Here is a 19,072-nt window from a genome sequence, read left to right on the forward strand (position 1 = left end):
TGGACAGTAGTCAGGAGCTGTTCAACTACAGGCTGAGCAAGTGCAGAATGGTGGTAGAACGTGCATTTGGACGTTTAAAGGCACACTGGTGCAGTTTACTGACTCGGTTAGACCTCAGCGAAACTAATATTCCCACTGTTATTACTGCTTGCTGTGTGCTCCACAATATCTGTGAGAGTAAGGGGGAGACGTTTATGGCGGGGTGGGAGGTTGAGGCAAATCGCCTGGCTGCTGGTTACGCGCAGCCAGACACCAGGGCGGTTAGAAGAGCCCAGGAGGGCGTGGTACACATCAGAGAAGCTTTGAAAACCAGTTTCATGACTGGTCAGGCTACGTTGTGAAAGTTCTGTTTGTTTCTCCTTGATGAAACCCCCCGCCCCTTGGTTCACTCTACTTCCCTGTAAGCTAACCACCCTCCCCTCCTCCCTTCGATCACCGCTTGCAGAGGCAGTAAAGTCATTGTTGCTTCACATTTATGCATTCTTTATTCACTCATCACACAAATAGGGGGATGACTACCAAAGTAGCCCAGGAGGGGTGGTGGAGGGGGGAAGGAAAATGCCATACAGCACTTTAAAAGTTTACAACTTTAAAATTTATTGAATGCCAGCCTTCTTTTTTGGGGGCAATCCTCTGTGGCGGAGTGGCTGGTTGGCCGGAGGCCCCCCCACCGCGTTCTTGGGCGTCTGGGTGTGGAGGCTATGGAACTTGGGGAGGAGGGCGGTTGGTTACACAGGGGCTGTAGTGGCAGTCTGTGCTCCAGCTGCCTTTGCTGCAGCTCAACCATACACTGGAGCATACTGGTTTGGTCCTGCAGCAGCCTCAGCATTGAATCCTGCCTCCTCTCATCACGCTGCCGCCACATTTGAGCTTCAGCCCTCTCTTCAGCTCGCCACTTACTCTCTTCAGCCCGCCACCTCTCCTCCCGGTCATTTTGTGCTTTCCTGCACTCTGACATTATTTGCCTCCACGCATTCGTCTGTGCTCTGTCAGTGTGGGAGGACAGCATTAGCTCGGAGAACATTTCATCTCGAGTGCGTTTTTTTTTCTTTCTAAGCTTCACTAGCCTCTGGGAAGGAGAAGATCCTGTGATCATTGAAACACATGCAGCTGGTGGAGAAAAAAAAGGGACAGTGGTATTTAAAAAGACACATTTTATAAAACAGTGGCTACACTCTTTCAGGGTAAACCTTGCTGTTAACATTACATACATAGCACACGTGCTTTCGTTACAAGGTCGCATTTTGCCTCCCCCCACCGCGTGGCTACCCCCCTCAACCCTCCCCCCTCCCTGTGGCTAACAGCGGGGAACATTTCTGTTTAGCCACAGGCAAACAGCCCAGCAGGAATGGGCTCCTCTGAGTGTCCCCTGAAGAAAAGCACTCTATTTCAACCAGGTGACCATGAATTATATCTCACTCTCCTGAGGATGACACAGAGAGATAAAGAACGGATGTTGTTTGAACGCCAGCAAACATACACTGCAATGCTTTGTTGTACAATGATTCCCGAGTACGTGTTACTGGCCTGGAGTGGTAAAGTGTCCTACCATGAAGGACGCAATAAGGCTGCCCTCCCCAGAAACCTTTTGCAAAGGCTTTGGGAGTACACCCAGGAGAGCCGCGAATGCCAGGGCAAAGTAATCCTTTCACATGCTTGCTTTTAAACCATGTATAGTATTTTAAAAGGTACACTCACCGGAGGTCCCTTCTCAGCCTGCTGGGTCCAGGAGGCAGCCTTGGGTGGGTTCGGGGGGTACTGGCTCCAGGTCCAGGGTGAGAAACAGTTCCTGGCTGTCGGGAAAACCGGTTTCTCCGCTTGCTTGTTGTGAGCTACCTACAACCTCATCATCATCATCATCATCTTCTTCGTCCCCAAAACTTGCTGCCGTATTGCCTCCATCTCCATTGAAGGAGTCAAACAACACGGCTGGGGTAGTGGTGGCTGAACCCCCTAAAATGGCATGCAGCTCATCATAGAAGCGGCATGTTTGGGGCTCTGACCCGGAGCGGCCGTTCGCCTCTCTGGTTTTCTCATAGGCTTGCCTCAGCTCCTTCAGTTTCACACGGCACTGCTTTGGGTCCCTGTTATGGCCTCTGTCCTTCATGCCCTGGGAGATTTTGACAAAGGTTTTGGCATTTTGAAAACTGGAACGGAGTTCTGATAGCATGGATTCCTCTCCCCATACAACGATCAGATCCTGTACCTCCCGTTCGGTCCATGCTGGAGTTCTTTTGCGATTCTGGGACTCCATCATGGTCACCTCTGCTGATGAGCTCTTCATGGTCACCTGCAGCTTGCCACGCTGGCCAAACAGGAAATGAGATTCAAAAGTTCTCGGTTCTTTTCCTGTCTACCTGGCCAGTGCATCTGAGTTGAGAGTGCTGTCCAGAGCGGTCACAATGGAGCACTCTGGGATAGCTCCTGGAGGCCAATACCGTCAAATTGTGTCCACAGTACCCCAAATTCGAGCCGGCAAGGCCGATTTAAGCGCTAATCCACTTGTCAGGGGTGGAGTAAGGAAATCGATTTTAAGAGCCCTTTAAGTCAAAATAAAGGGCTTCATCGTGTGGACGGGTGCAGGTTTACATCGATTTAATGCTGCTAAATTCGATCTAAAGTCCTAGTGTAGACCAGGGCTTGGGGTGGTTTGGCCACAGACAGAGGTTGATGAGCCTACTACAGCCTTGGCTGAGGAAGCTCATCCCAAGTTTTAAAGGTTTACCTAGTTCAGTTGCCAATAAGGGCTACCACTTGTAACCTTATGACCCTGGATGGGTTGTCTGCAGCTGAGATTGTACTTGGGATCTCTGGTTCTTAAAGCATGAAGCCCTTCTGTCCAGGTCAATTAGCCAAAGGTTGCAGGTTCATTAACCTTTACCTTTCGCCCAGTCACCTGTAGAAGGGGACAGAGTGCCAATTTGTGTGGGCTACACCCACTCCCAAGGGCTCGCAGAGGGTTGTAAAAATGATTTTCATTCCCCTTTATCCCCTTAGGCGGCCACAAAGTCCAAATCACAGTTCAGAACAGAGTGAACAGAGGTCTGATAAACTGAAGCCGAGTATGGGTTTTTTTTTTTTAATATACCCAGCATGATTCCATACCATACACTATTTCAGCTGTCAAATTTGATGATGCAGTTTTGTAACTGAAGGGACCTATGATAACTTTTTAAAGAGAAGCTGCTGTGTAATTTAGCCCAATAATTTTATCTACTTTACAATTGTTATAGTCTAATGGGAATTGTTATAGTCTTAAGATTTTTAGAAAATGTCTATCACCGCAGCATCTAAGACCCCAGCAAAGCACTTCAAGCATTGCTTAAGTTTAAATACATGAGTAGGCCTACCGAAATTAAGCATGTGCTTAAGTGCTTTGCTGGACTCAGGCCTAAGTGCAGATCCTAAAAGTTTGTTTTTTTTGCAGTCACCATTCTGCTAGCAAAATATTAATCAAAATAAAGCACTCAACAATACCCAGTGTTTATGTAAGAACTGTTTTATGCTCTACTTCTGCAGCAGAGCCTGCTACCCAGATAGCTAAAGGAACATAACCTAACAAATGCTTTATTCTCAGAGCTACAGTGGCATCTTTGATGCTGGTGGTACACAATCCATGAAATAAACTTTAGCCATCTTGGTGGTTATTCCACCACAATTACAAGGGTCGGGGGAATCAGTGCAGGCACATTTATTCCCACAAAAAGCATAACCACTCTTCTCAGTTTTTTAAAATTTAGAACAGCTGCTACCCACTGGCACTGCCTAACTGGTGGAGAAACCGGCCTCTTGCTCCCAATACGCTTTGTCCATCAATATCATTGTCATAAATATTAAGGGAAGGGTAAACCCCTTTGAAATCCCTCCTGGCCAGGGGAAAACTCCTCTCACCTGTAAAGGGTTAAGAAGCTAAAGGTAACCTCGCTGGCACCTGACCAAAATGACCAATGAGGAGACAAGATACTTTCAAAAGCTGGGAGGAGGGAGAGAAACAAAGGGTCTCTGTCTGTCTTTATGCTGTCTTTGCCGGGGATAGACCAGGAATGGAGTCTTAGAACTTTTAGTAAGTAATCTAGCTAGGTATGCATTAGATTATGATTTCTTTAAATGGCTGAGAAAGGAATTGTGCTGAATAGAATAACTATTTCTGTCTGTGTATCTTTTTTGTAACTTAAGGTTTTGCCTAGAGGGGTTCTCTATGTTTTGAATCTAATTACCCTGTAAGGTATCTACCATCCTGATTTTACAGAGGTGATTTCTTTACTTCTATTTACTTCTATTTCTATTAAAAGTCTTCTTGTAAGAAAACTGAATGCTTTTTCATTGTTCTCAGATCCAAGGGTTTGGGTCTGTAGTCACCTATGCAAATTGGTGAGGCTTTTTATCCAACATTTCCCAGGAAAGGGGGGGTGCAAGTGTTGGGAGGATTGTTCATTGTTCTTAAGATCCAAGGGTCTGGGTCTGTAGTCACCTAGGCAAATTGGTGAGGCTTTTTACCAAACCTTGTCCAGGAAGTGGGGTGCAAGGTTTTGGGAAGTAATTGGGGGGAAAAGACGTTTCCAAACAGCTCTTCCCCAGTAACCAGTATTTGTTTGATGGTGGTAGTGGCCAATCCAAGGACAAAGGGTGGAATATTTTGTACCTTGGGGAAGTTTTGACCTAAGCTGGTAAAGATAAGCTTAGGAGGTTTTCATGCAGGTCCCCACATCTGTACCCTAGCGTTCAGAGTGGGGGAGGAACCTTGACAATCATTAACAATGTATTGACCTGCAAAGGTGCATGAACCTGATGAAGTAGCAGCTCAGAGTGGGAAATTATAGTCAGAAGTAACCAAAGTGCCTGTCTACATCAGTGCCAGTTCTTATCTAGAGTGTACTGTAGCCAGCACAGAAAATACAAAAGAGGTCACCACACAATGAGAAAATCTTGCCCCAAGACCATTGCAAACATGCTGAAATATCTTTAGTTACAGAGGTATCACTGGATGAATTATGAAGTTATTTCCCCTGGATACATTACCAGGATAATGCTTATTTTAAGTGGTTCTAAAGCTGTCCAAGTTCTATATGTGGTGCCTTCTAAAATGACGAGGCAATGATATCTATTTGAGGTGTAGTGAAATCCTAAAGCTTTAATTCTCTGAGTGAAAACCCCTGCTAAAAACTCTCATCTATTACCTTATATGGGACAGTGTTTCTCGGCAGGGGAAGCACAACACCAAAGCTCCTCTTTACATGGCTTTCACAAATTATCAAAGAAATTAAAACTGAGACCTAGCTGCTACAATGAAGTTTAAATACTGAGTTCACTGAAGAGGAAAAACGCTTCATGGGAACTGACAATTTAAAACAACATTGCAGACAAAGCAATATTGCCTCGCAAACCTTTCCTTTTAAGAGCTAAACATTGGAATTTTATATCCCTCAAACTTCAGACTTTTTGCTCAAGAGCAAGAATAAAATTCTCGCATGTTACCAACCAAGATGCAGTAAACTGTTCCAACACTAATGCCATTCACAGTTAGGTGAAAAAAAGCACTAACAGGAAATTAACATAAGAATATTTATGTAAAGTAGCAATGCCTGGTTATATTAAATCAAAATAGTAAAATGATCAGTAGGCATGTTGTGTAATAATTAACAAAACCTGAAGTATCTCATTATGCACATTCCTGAATGTAGGACTAATGGGTATTAAAAAAGCCATACCACAAATATCTATCTCAGGACTGTAGTATCTGAGTGTCTCACAATCTTTAAGGTGTTTATCCTTACAACACCCACTGCACTATTCCTCGATACCAGAACTATTTTTCCCCCAGCTGGGAAATGATGCCTTTCCTTTAAATTCTGGAAATCCACTGCCTTTCCTTTGAATCCATTTCCTCTGTTGTAATGCTCAGTTCCTGTCCACACATTCACCATATACAGCACTGAAGGTCACCTGTAGCACCAGATAACAGGTGGCAAGATTTAAAAAATCAGAAAGGGAAAAATTAAATGATCACGCGGATCCTAGAGCAGAGAATGTGGGTCAGCACTTTCCTGAAAGGACTCAAGTGTAGCAGGGTGACAAGCAAAGGTCAGATCTATGGATCACTCAGCAATTCCATTATGCACTATAACTCCGATGTTACAATGTTGATCCAGATCTTAAGGAAAACTTAGACCCAAGCACGCAGCTGCACTTTCTCAACTGGGCACTAGGGATCTCTGGAGAGGCGATGGAAACCTCACACCGGCTGCAGAGATATTCCATGCAGTTTATTCCAGCCTTCTGTCTGGAGCCTGCTTCTAGGGTGTTAGCACAACCAATTGAAGGGAAACGCTCTCTAGCAGCAGTTCCCCACTGCCTACCTTTTCCCCAGGCCCCTTCCCATTTGTTGCCACAGAGCAAACCCCAGCAGTGGTAGGTTACAAGCAGTGCAGGGGATGTCACCTCCTGTGTGGAGCTTCAAAATACTGCCTCCCTCTTTACCCAGGGGAATTACCCAGGTTAAATTCTGCCACATAGAGTTAAGCCATCCATGGATACATGAAGAATGATGGTTGATGATCTACACAGAAATCAATGGGACTGTGCAACAAACACCAACAAACACACAAAACATATTTTGTGGGTTTGTCTCAAAATCATTTGCTGATTATCTGACTTCTCAGATTTTCCAGAGGTAAAACCTGCTATTTGTAAGTGGGGAGAAAAACGCAAACAAATTTTCTGCATAAAAAGATGAAATTTTGCTCTGGGGCTAATTCAGGAAAATTCCCAATTTCACATATTTTCTGCAAGCGCCTGGTAAAAAGCCAGCCATATCAGAGTAATTCAATATGTATTATAACAAATGATATACTCCAAAAGTGCACATTTAAGACTGTAATTCCATCTCAAGGTTTCAATGACATTGATAAATCACTCAAGCTTTGCTCTCTCAGTTTATCTCATCAGAATTCCTCAGTGGAATCACAGTCTTCTCATATACTGGTGGGTATACAGTACTTTATCCCTTACATTACAGCATGTACTTAATTTGAACAAAAATTAGCCCTTGCTGAGCAATTTCAAATTCACAATAAAACATACCCAATATAGGTTACTGTGCAATATTACTCTTCTTGAATCTTTGAAAGCTCTCAGCTTGTCTTCATGCCTCACTATGCCCCAGAGGTGTGTTATCTCACTGTGGCATGACTTGATGTGTCTTGCTGCTTAGCTGCAGTACGGTAGATTTATCTGTTTACTAGTTATTACCTGGATTTGTATAACTACTACCTTTTGTGATTGACCTGAAGAGTCCAATTTCCTACACTATTGTTTCCCTCTCCTTTCTTATAAATGATCTCAGTATGAACAGAGGTAGGAGTACTGTAACAGTTAACATTCATTAGCATTTAGAAGAGTACCCTCTCCATTTCATGGACATTAAATTAGCTGGTATTACTCAGCAGTTGGTAAGCAGCTGTTAAATCCCATCAATACTCAGCAAATTACTTTATTAAATGTATTTAAATCCATTTTTATTATATCTGTATAAACTCCACAGTTCCTACAAGTTTGGGTGGGTCCATTATTGGGAAAGTATATTGTCATAAAAAAATCTGACTCTCAGTGCAAAAGGATTCAGAGAGCTTCTCTCTGCTTTTGGAAAACAATCACAACATTTCCCGAATTATAGCCTAAAATATGGAGACTGAAACTCTAGCAAATATGTTACCATTATAAGATGTGAATTTGCTTTATGTACTCAAGGACCAGTTCTCTGATTATATGTAGAATAGATATAACAAGAACAGCAACAGTGCAAGCTTCCCCACACTGCCTTGCCTCATGTCTGACCTGCGTGGACCACCACTAGGCTTGAGTGTGCTGTGTCATTTCCAGACCTATGCAGGGTGGAATTGTGGGTACAGAGACAAAGATAGTGTTCTGAAGATGTGGAGGTGAGGAATGGAATATTCATCCCCAAGTGACAGTGGCATCTATGGAGCCATTTTGTGGCCACAATTACTGAGCATAGGGCTTTAGAAAACATTAATTGCCCCCTCTATATGCTCCCTCCACAGATCTTCACAGTATGTGAATGTGGTGGCTACACTCCAGGATATTCCTGCATTGCCTACCTACAAATCCCTCTCTACACAGCTGTCATATAGCACAGAGGTGTTAAAGAGCAAAGTTCCATAGCATGGGGCCGAAGTGTCCCCTTTACATCATCTTCACTACTCAGCCTTAGAATATCCATTCCTCCGCTGTGTATATGGGAGCCTTCCATTGCCACTCAGGGAGGCAAAGGCTTTCACCTATAACCCTTATATTCTGCTGTCAGCCAACAAGAGTGCCAAGTGTGACGGTGTTTTTCTGATGTCCAACAGGAACCGGATTGGGAGACAGAACCAACTAATTTTGGATAGGACACAAAAAAGCCAAGAGATGGGATGGACTGTCAGGCATTATTTACCTTAGCCAGGCTAAGTATCAAATGGGATGATAAGTATCAAATGGGATGAGGCTATATATTCCATTACCAATCCTCTGAGGTGTCCAGAAATTATTTTTCATTTTTGTTATTGGTAAAACACTTGTCATATTTTGACATTTTGTGGTTGCGTTAGTGAAATGTGTGCACAGCATTTGAAAAAATGTATCCCACATAAAAACATACATTTTCTAATTCAATGGTTTGCATTTATAGCCTTTAAAAATATGCCAAAAATCAGAGAAACAATCTTACCTTTTGAGTAAGTAGAGCTTGAACAACCTGGTTGGCTACCTGTAAGAAATAAATAATAAAATAACTGAGCAGTGTATTATATTGATTTTTTTGGCAGAGAAGACCCTTTTCTGAGGGATCCCACTATAAGCTATTTCTCCCCTGGAGTAACTTCCCGAACCCACTCCCTAAATCAGATAGTGACATTACGAGCGTACATAAAATCTAGGTTCTAACTTTTGACCGGTTCCCAATTTCATACCAAACATATACACCCTAATAACTTTAGTATGACATTACAAATCTTTGTTTTGGTCTTCTAGTCTAATACAATCAAACAGAATACAATGTAAGGGTCAGATCTCTCACTGATGTAAATCACTATAGTTGAACTGACTTCAATACCGCTACACTGCTGAGGACATGATCCTGAATGTTTTGATGAAGCTTAGTTGTTTCTTGATTCAATGCTGGCAAATAGTACATCTATCATGATAGGCAGGCAACAATAAAGTGCCACAGAAAATTAAAATACCTAGAGTAATCAAAATATGGTTGGTTTCAGAGCAGCAGCCGTGTTAGTCTGTATTCGCAAAAAGAAAAGGAGTACTTGTGGCACCTTAGAGACTAACCAATTTATTTGAGCATAAGCTTTCGTGAGCTACAGCTCATTTCATCAGATCTGATGAAGTGAGCTGTAGCTCATGAAAGCTCATGCTCAAATAAATTGATTAGTCTCTAAGGTGCCACAACTCCTCCTTTTCTTTTTGCAAAATATGGTTGGAAGCATTCACACAATAATGTGTAATTGCCTTGAATCAGATTACACACCATTGATTAGAGGAACTGAATACGTGGGAGGGAATTTTTAAATTTATTTTATATAAGTGTCCTCTCCTTAGTTACATTTTTGACATGGGGGAAAAGTAAGTATTTTCTGCTGGTGATACTTTAGAATGTTTTTGACAAATGTTTCATTAAAAAAATGTATTACCATAATCAAATGTCATTTTTGAAACTATACATGAACTGTCACATTTTCAGTGGGTTTGTCCTGATTCCATTCTGTATAAATAACATAATCTTAGGCTTAACTCTCTGTGCACAGAGTCTAGTTACGAGTTCGAGTTCATTGTAGCTTTCTAAAAGTTAAACAATACGTCAGGCTGTCATTTGGAAGTACAAATCTGCCTTGCCTCTCTTTACTGTTAGTGAATTTAAAATAAAAATTAAAAAAAACAGAGCGTTCAAGTGAACTAAGTCATGAGCAAAGAGCTGAAGCTAATTCATTTCGGTAAATAATTCAATTCTCTAAAACCCAAAACTTTGATTTGATTCATATTCTCATAAAATTGTCTAGTATCTATTTTTTCCCCCAAACTGGTCCCTAATTTAAGGCAGCCTATGGAACAATGGTCACATAAAATAGCTCTATACATGATTTAACAGAAGACAGACTAATACTGGAACTGTAATAACCCACAGGAGTAAATATGTTATATTTCTGAAATCCAGGCTTTTAGAATCTACATCTGACAGTGTTCCTTCTGGCATGTACTTTTAACGTCTGTTTGCTCTACCTGAAAATTGAACAAATCACATCTAATACATTATTTCTTTACTTCCTGACATACAGTTACTTTACCAAGTACTAAAGGGTTCTTTGCAATGTGTACAAAGCACTTGCAACAGCATTACCTGTAAAATTATTCTTACAGCTTTATAGACTGTACAAAGAAGTGTAAATGGAATAATCTGCCAATTGAGGTGGAGGGGTGAGGGAAGAACTTGCTTATGCACACTGGACAAATTTTCTAACTTGGGTGCATGAAGGTAGGTACCTAAGGGTTTGTCTACACAGGGACACAGGAAAGTTAATCTGAATTATTTATTATTATTTAAAGGTGTGAATTTGAAGTGAAGTGGTTTAGTTAAATTACATGAAAAGCCTGTGTGAACATCTTCATTCAGAATCAAAGTGGCCTTAATTCAGTTTAGTTTCATTCACTTCCAAAGTGATTTAAACTATATCAAATTAAGGCCACTTTAATTTTGAACATAATCTTCCATATAGGCATTTACTGTGGTTTAACTAATCCACTTCAAATTCACACATTTAGTTAATTTGGATTAATTTTCCTGGATGTCCCAGCATAGACAAGCCCTAAATGAATGCTGCTTGATTTTCACAGATGCTAATGACCAAAGCTCCCATTGACCCCAGTAGTTTTAGGTACCCAAGTCTGAAAATTATGTCTCCTGTCCTGAGATTTTCAAAACCAGTCCCTTGACTGGCATGTCCAGAGAAAACTGAGAATTCAGACTGAGCAGGAAGCCTGCAGGATAGTATTTGGAGTAATGGTGGTTCATTTAGGCTTCACACAGAAGGGAATCACCAAATGGAGTCACATCCAGACCCCCTCAGCTTAAAGGTGGTCATAATTATGGGAAATTCATTCCTGTGGTTAACATTCCTGTTCCTGTTTGTGGGAAAGTGAAGTAACTGCTAACTAAGACTACTTTACACCTATACCATGCCACTCACCTGAGGATGTCAAAAGGCTTTTGGACATTAAGCCACACAACACTCCTGTGTGGTAGGCATTGTCTGTGGTGTATTGAAAACTGTGTTAAAATTGCAAGCTGAACACTTTACATTATAAGAGCGTTCCTGGTTCGGCTCACAGGCTAGAGGGCAAGGACCACACAGATGTTTTTTGGGGCCCAGAAAAAAATCTGAAGGTGAGGCCCCTCATCACCCTTCTAAAAAATTATCATGGAGACAAAAGAGTTTAAGAAGAGGAGAAGGATTGAAGGAGGTTAGAGAGAGCCAGGTCTTTGGGGTCGCTGCCTGCCTTGTGCTGCCTGGGGGGCTAGAGAGGGGATGGGGAAGACATTGAGGGCCCAGGTGGTTGGAGTCACTGCCTTCCCTGCGGAGCTAGGGAGGCTCTGCCCCGCATACAGCTGGAAGGCCACTCCTGGTCCTGCCTCTCCCTGAGTTCCAGGCACGCTAGTGGTGGGAGAATTTTCCCTGATTCTGCTCCTAACTCCAGGTTCTCAGCCTGGTGGGTCACCTCAGGCCCAGTGCAATGATGCCAGCAGCAGCCACTCTGAAATCTGAGTCACTCCCCACACTATTAATGGGGGGGGAGAGGGGGCGGGGCAGGGTGGGGGGCATTGCCAAACCTGAGTGGTGCTGGGATATCCTGAACCAGACTGCAATGCCTCTCACTAAAATTTGGCCTAGATACTTGAGTTCTGTATGTGAAGTATTTTTTTTACAGAACTGTATCTTTAACATATGGCTTTGTGTAACATTTAGGATTTTCTAATTAATTAAACAGAAGCTCTGAGAGATATTTTTCTTTCATTTTTTTAAAAAGTAAAATGCATATTGAAGAAGCCTTTATATGTTGGGGGTGCTAATTGGAAATGTATTATAGTAATATTAAGATGCAATCATTTTAAGATTTCATCTATCACTGAAGCAGTCATTTGTACATTTTCCTCTATATCAGTACAGTCAAGCTTGACAGAAATCTTAGCTGGCACAATAACGTGAATAAACATTATACCACTTCTTGCCAATAAACTGACAGTCAAATTCCTGAATAGGAAACTAGGATTAAGCATGTAACCTCAAGCCCATAAGGTACAGGAAGATAATCCTGTTTCTTGCATTATGTTTTCTAGACAGAGAGATAGGTTTACAGTATATTTTTGAATTTTAAATAAATGAGCTCTTTTTCTGGTTTGTGTAGGATTGGGCAGTTCAGTGCTATTTACTTCCGAATATTATTCCAGAGATGTTCATATGTCAACTTCAGATAAAATAATAGAGACGGGCAATTAATTTTAAAAATCTGTGAATATATTAATAGACTTCATAAAGGATTTTGCTTCAGTCATGTTCATATCCCTTGTATGTTTTCTGTCTATGAATATTTGAGTTTGATTGAGTTTTACTGGTGAAAATGATTGGAGAACATAAAATTTTAAGTCAGAGGTACAGTATTCACTCTTGAATAGTGACGGATGGGCATGGAATGAATGAGGAAGAAGGAAGTACAAGGAATGATGGAATGAAGGAGACAAAGAAAGGAGGAGGAAATGGAAGTGAGAGAGGCTGTACTCATAGGTGTCAAACATGAGCTCAAACAGCTATTTGCTCCTCAAAGAAAGGAAATAAGAGGGAACTTTGATACCTTCACCGCTTTAGTTTGTGCATGTTGCGGGGCGGGGGTGGGTGGGTGGGAAGTGATGAGATGTTGTTGCCAACCCATCATGGCTAGGCTGGGATGATGCTGGAACTTCTTCCCCAGGTAGGAGCCCCACCCACCATGAGAGTTTTGCTGAGGTGGCATGTATGGCCAAGCACAGAATCCACTTATGGGGTGGCAGGTTTACCCTCTGCTTGGGACAGACCCTGGCCTTCCTGGACAGGGAGCCGCGGTTTGGGAATGAGGGCCCACAGGACAGTGGCAGATTCCCTCAACCCTACAACCATCACTACCCCAACTAGAGGCAGGGTGGCGTCACAGGAGCACAGGGCCCCAGGAATTATGAACTGCCTTGAATCCAGCTCTTGGGTGTGCAAGACATGAAGAGGATGAAATGCACCCTTGGTTCATAGCATTCCCCTTAATCAACAGAGGTCAGAACATGACGTGACCATGCATAATATTGATCATCTCTGGCTGATGCTGTGACCTTGTATGGCTTCCTCTGCAGTCTGACAGGGATGGGACACCCCCTTTTTTGTGGGGTCCAAAGATCATGATTCATGATTGATTTGATTGCTGGTAGGAAATTAAAAATAATTATTGTAATGGACCCTGAAACTCTCTTTTAGAGGGCTGATCTACTGCAACTCGGGGACTGATCAGAGCCTGCTGTTCTGAGGGACAACTGAGTCCCTTCCCCTCAGTCAACCAGGTCATTTTGGTGGCAGAAGTGAACATGTGAGACATCCTGGAAGGAAAGAGAATGAGGCAGCTGATCTCTGGTCCTGAGGATTGCATAGGAAACTCCTAAAATCTGGATCAAACAAGAAAAGGGCCAGGGAAGGAGCTCCTGCCTGGGAGAAGTGGAGCTTGTACCTTGGGCCTAGAGCCTTAAAGAACAAAAGTTTTCTAACCAAAAAATAGACAATTTTTCATAATTTTTTAAAATGTTTTTATTTTTTGACCAGCTCTGCTGAGAATCCCTGGTTAGGAATAACTTTGTATCAGGGTATGCTTGCTCCAGAGGGGTCCATGCGATTCAAGGCAATTGGAGCCACAGGGTCCCAAGGGCATTAATGGATTATTTCTTAATTGTGTTTATGTCAGATCATTAATTCTGTTTATTGTTTCTTTACTGAATTCACTGAGATTATCTCAGCAGAGTGGAAGTAAAGGTCCCTGTTTATTTTGTGAACCCTTCCTGTGAGTGACATTCCTGTGTGAGCCCACTCAGTGTTAGATGCCCATGTGGCTGTCATAGTTGGAACTCACAGTGCTTGTCTCCGGGTTTGTGGTGAGGTTGTCATGGCTGCTGAAACCAATTTATGTGCATCATTGCTCACATAGGTCCAGGCCTATTTCGGCTGAGATAGGGCAGGTTACAATATCACTAGGAAGAGAGAGGTCAAGGCATTGGAGGTGGGGAAAGAGATGAGAAATATAGTGGGTAACAGGTGAGGCAAAGAAGAAGAGAGGTGATTAGAAATAACAGAGGTATAAGAAAAAAAGAAGGGAACACAGAAAAAATGAGAGGCAAGACACAAGACAATGTACCTTACTGGAAACAGCAGCCCTTGTCACTTACAGACAAGAAACATTGCCTCCAGGAGAGCATTCACAGAATGGGAAGGAACAGATATGCCAGCGGAAGACCTGAATCACCTGACTGAAGCACTGAGAAAATAAAATCTGGAGCACAGTTTTAAAATGACTATTATTCGTATTGCAGTAGCACATAGGAGCCACAGTCATGGACTAGGACCCCTTTGTGCTAGGCACTGTACAAATACACACCAAAAAGAGGGTTCCTTCCCCCAAATGCTTACAGTCTAAATATGTGGACCCCTTTTATTTTCTCAATGGTGGGTAACTGTCTCACTTAACCCAGTGCTGAAATGACTTCTATGGCCACATCATATCCAAGACAAGCAGATAATAAAAAACAAAGAACTTCACAATTTCATATTAAACGTAATTAATTCTTATATTCTATCCTAACTAGGTTCTTACACCACCATAGTATCTGAGCACCTTCCACCAGTGCGTTAAGTGACGTGACTAGTATCAGTCATATGCGATTTGTTCTTTCTGTCTTGTCCTTTCTCCAAGGGGAGAATTGTGTGTGTAGTGTAGTGTTTTGCTTTTTTAAATGCACAGGCTGCTGTGTGTTGCTATGCTGCAAGGTGTAAAGGCTGCCGTTTATCTGAGTTATAGTTATATATATAGCAACCACAGATCTGGTTAAAGCCAAACTAGACAGAGCATGCGATGGTGGGTGCAGACAGCCACAGAATCCACTAAAACCTTTGGATGGGCCATATTTTATTTATTTGTTTGTGTTTCAAAAAGGCTACATACCCTTCCATAGGGCAACAACCAGCAACACCAGCTCGTAAATGAGTTAGGCAGCGGCAATAGCCTGAGCATGCTTTGCTTCCAAGTAAAAAGATCCCAGCGCGGCTAGCCCATGCCATCCACTACAGGCAAGACAGAGCACTCTCACAGCAGCGGCGGCAGCATGCCTTCTTTCAGAGTAACAGCCGTGTTAGTCTGTATTCGCAAAAAGAAAAGGAGTACTTGTGGCACCTTAGAGACTAACCAATTTATTTGAGCATGAGCTTTCGTGAGCTACAGCTCACTTCATCAGATACATACCGTGGAAACTGCAGCAGACTTTATATACACACAGAGAATATGAAACAATACCTCCTCCCACCCCACTGTCCTGCTGGTAATAGCTTATCTAAAGTGATCATCAGGTGGGCCATTTCCAGCACAAATCCAGGTTTTCTCACCCTCCACCCCCCCCCACAAATTCACTCTCCTGCTGGTGCTAGCCCATCCAAAGTGACAACTCTTTACATAATCAAGTCGGGCTATTTCCTGCATAAATCCAGGTTTTCTCACATCCCCCCACCCCCATACACACACAAACTCACTCTCCTGCTGGTAATAGCTCATCTAAACTGACCACTCTCCAAGTTTAAATCCAAGTTAAACCAGAACATCTGGGGTGGGGCGGGTAGGAAAAAACAAGAGGAAACAGGCTACCTTGCATAATGACTTAGCCACTCCCAGTCTCTATTTAAGCCTAAATTAATAGTATCCAATTTGCAAATGAATTCCAATTCAGCAGTTTCTCGCTGGAGTCTGGATTTGAAGTTTTTTTGTTGTAAGATAGCGACCTTCATGTCTGTGATTGCGTGACCAGAGAGATTGAAGTGTTCTCCGACTGGTTTATGAATGTTATAATTCTTGACATCTGATTTGTGTCCATTTATTCTTTTACGTAGAGAGCTATTACCAGCAGGAGAGTGAGTTTGTGTGTGTATGGGGGTGGGGGGATGTGAGAAAACCTGGATTTATGCAGGAAATAGCCCGACTTGATTATGTAAAGAGTTGTCACTTTGGATGGGCTAGCACCAGCAGGAGAGTGAATTTGTGTGGGGGGGTGGAGGGTGAGAAAACCTGGATTTGTGCTGGAAATGGCCCACCTGATGATCACTTTAGATAAGTGAATCACTTTAGATCCCGACCTGGGATATTCTATCTACTACCCAAGATCCATAAACCTGGAAATCCTGGGCGCCCCATCATCTCAGGCATTGGCACCCTGACAGCAGGATTGTCTGGCTATGTAGACTCCCTCCTCAGGCCCTACGCTACCAGCACTCCCAGCTACCTTCGAGACACCACTGACTTCCTGAGGAAACTTCAATCCATCGGTGATCTTCCTGAAAACACCATCCTGGCTACTATGGATGTAGAAGCCCTCTACACCAACATTCCACACAAAGATGGACTACAAGCCGTCAAGAACACTATCCCCGATAATGTCACGGCTAACCTGGTGGCTGAACTTTGTGACTTTGTCCTTACCCATAACTATTTCACATTTGGGGACAATGTATACCTTCAGATCAGCGGCACTGCTATGGGTACCCGCATGGCCCCACAGTATGCCAACATTTTTATGGCTGATTTAGAACAACGCTTCCTCAGCTCTCGTCCCCTAAAGCCCCTACTCTACTTGCGCTATATTGATGACATCTTCATCATCTGGACCCATGGAAAAGAAGCCCTTGAGGAATTCCACCACGATTTCAACAATTTCCATCCCACCACCAACCTCAGCCTGGTCCAGTCCACACAAGAGATCCACTTCCTGGACACTACAGTGCTAATAAACAATGGCCACATAAACACCACCCTATACCGGAAACCTACTGACCGCTATTCCTACCTGCATGCCTCCAGCTTTCACCCTGACCACACCACACGATCCATCGTCTACAGCCAAGCTCTGCGATACAACCGCATTTGCTCCAACCCCTCAGACAGAGACAAACACCTACAAGATCTCTGTCAAGCTTTCTTACAACTACAATACCCACCTGCAGAAGTAAAGAAACAGATTGATAGAGCCAGAAGAGTTCCCAGAAGTTACCTACTACAGGACAGGCCTAACAAAGAAAATAACAGAACGCCACTAGCGGTCACCTTCAGCCCCCAACTAAAACCCCTCCAACGCATTATTAAGGATCTACAACCTATCCTAAAGGATGACCCAACACTCTCACAAGTCTTGGGAGACAGGCCAGTCCTTGCCTACAGACAGCCCCGCAACCTGAAGCAAATACTCACCAACAACCACATACCACACAACAGAACCACTAACCCAGGAACTTATCCTTGCAACAAAGCCCGTTGCCAATTGTGCCCACATATCTATTCAGGGGACACCATCACAGGGCCTAATAACATCAGCCACACTATCAGAGGCTCGTTCACCTGCACATCCACCAATGTGATATATGCCATCATGTGCCAGCAATGCCCCTCTGCCATGTACATCGGTCAAACTGGACAGTCTCTACGTAAAAGAATAAATGGACACAAATCAGATGTCAAGAATTATAACATTCATAAACCAGTCGGAGAACATTTCAATCTCTCTGGTCACGCAATCACAGACATGAAGGTCGCTATCTTAAAACAAAAAAACTTCAAATCCAGACTCCAGCGAGAAACTGCTGAATTGGAATTCATTTGCAAATTGGATACTATTAATTTAGGCTTAAATAGAGACTGGGAGTGGCTAAGTCATTATGCAAGGTAGCCTGTTTCTTCTTGTTTTTTCCTACCCCCCCCCCCCCCCCAGATGTTCTGGTTTAACTTGGATTTAAACTTGGAGAGTGGTCAGTTTAGATGAGCTATTACCAGCAGGAGAGTGAGTTTGTGTGTGTATGGGGGTGGGGGGGATGTGAGAAAACCTTGATCTATGCAGGAAATAGCCCGACTTGATTATGCAAAGAGTTGTCACTTTGGATGGGCTAGCACCAGCAGGAGAGTGAATTTGTGTGGGGGGTGGAGGGTGAGAAAACCTGGATTTGTGCTGGAAATGGCCCACCTGTTGATCACTTTAGATAAGCTATTACCAGCAGGATAGTGGGGTGGGAGGAGGTATTGTTTCATATTCTCTGTGTGTATATAAAGTCTGCTGCAGTTTCCACGGTAAACATCTGATGAAGTGAGCTGTAGCTCACGAAAGCTCATGCTCAAATAAATTCGTTAGTCTCTAAGGTGCCACAAGTACTCCTTTTCTTTTTGCGAATACAGACTAACACGGCTGTTCCTCTGCAACCTGTCTTTAGATAAGCTATTACCAGCAGGACAGTGGGGTGGGAGGAGGTATTGTTTCATATTCTCTGTGTATATATAAAGTCTGCTGCAGTTTCCACGGTATGTATCTGATGAAGTGAGCTGTAGCTCACGAAAGCTCATGCTCAAATAAATTGGTTAGTCTCTAAGGTGCCACAAGTACTCCTTTTCTTTCAGCATGTCTTCTGTGGCCAGCAGCAGGTCACAGCACTGCAGTGAGATCAGGAATTTGGGGAGGGCATCCTCCCTTTCAGCACAAGGATTAATGTAGTGGGCAAAATAAAATGCTGACAGGCCAGTTACCCATCCCTTTTTTTCCCCCCCAGTGGTCACCAGCCCTTCTCCCCTTTCCCTCTAGCCCTCCTGAGATGGTGGCCCTGTGCAAGGGCACAGAGTGCACATTGGTTAAGCTGGGTCTGGTGCTAAGCACCCTTCTTTCGAGCTAAATGGAAGGAGCCGTTAAGTCCTTTTATGTAATGAA

General features: G+C 43.1%; 1 protein-coding gene across 18 annotated transcripts in view; it reads right to left on the reverse strand.

Moving 5' to 3' along the window:
* NCKAP5 (NCK associated protein 5) overlaps positions 1 to 19,072 on the reverse strand; it is a 623,862-nt gene that overhangs the window by 123,506 nt on the left and 481,284 nt on the right. For all 18 annotated transcript variants that reach the window (XR_012664337.1, XM_075117769.1, XM_048869232.2 and 15 more), the window contains one exon: positions 8,729 to 8,767. Coding sequence is in view for 17 of the 18 variants with exons in the window: in XM_075117769.1 (XP_074973870.1) it covers positions 8,729 to 8,767 (39 nt within the window). In the remaining variant the exon portion in view is untranslated. The remainder of the gene's footprint in view (positions 1 to 8,728; positions 8,768 to 19,072) is intronic.

The sequence above is a fragment of the Caretta caretta genome, chromosome 11 (assembly GCF_965140235.1).
Source record: "Caretta caretta isolate rCarCar2 chromosome 11, rCarCar1.hap1, whole genome shotgun sequence".
In the NCBI taxonomy this organism is placed as follows: domain Eukaryota; kingdom Metazoa; phylum Chordata; order Testudines; family Cheloniidae; genus Caretta; species Caretta caretta.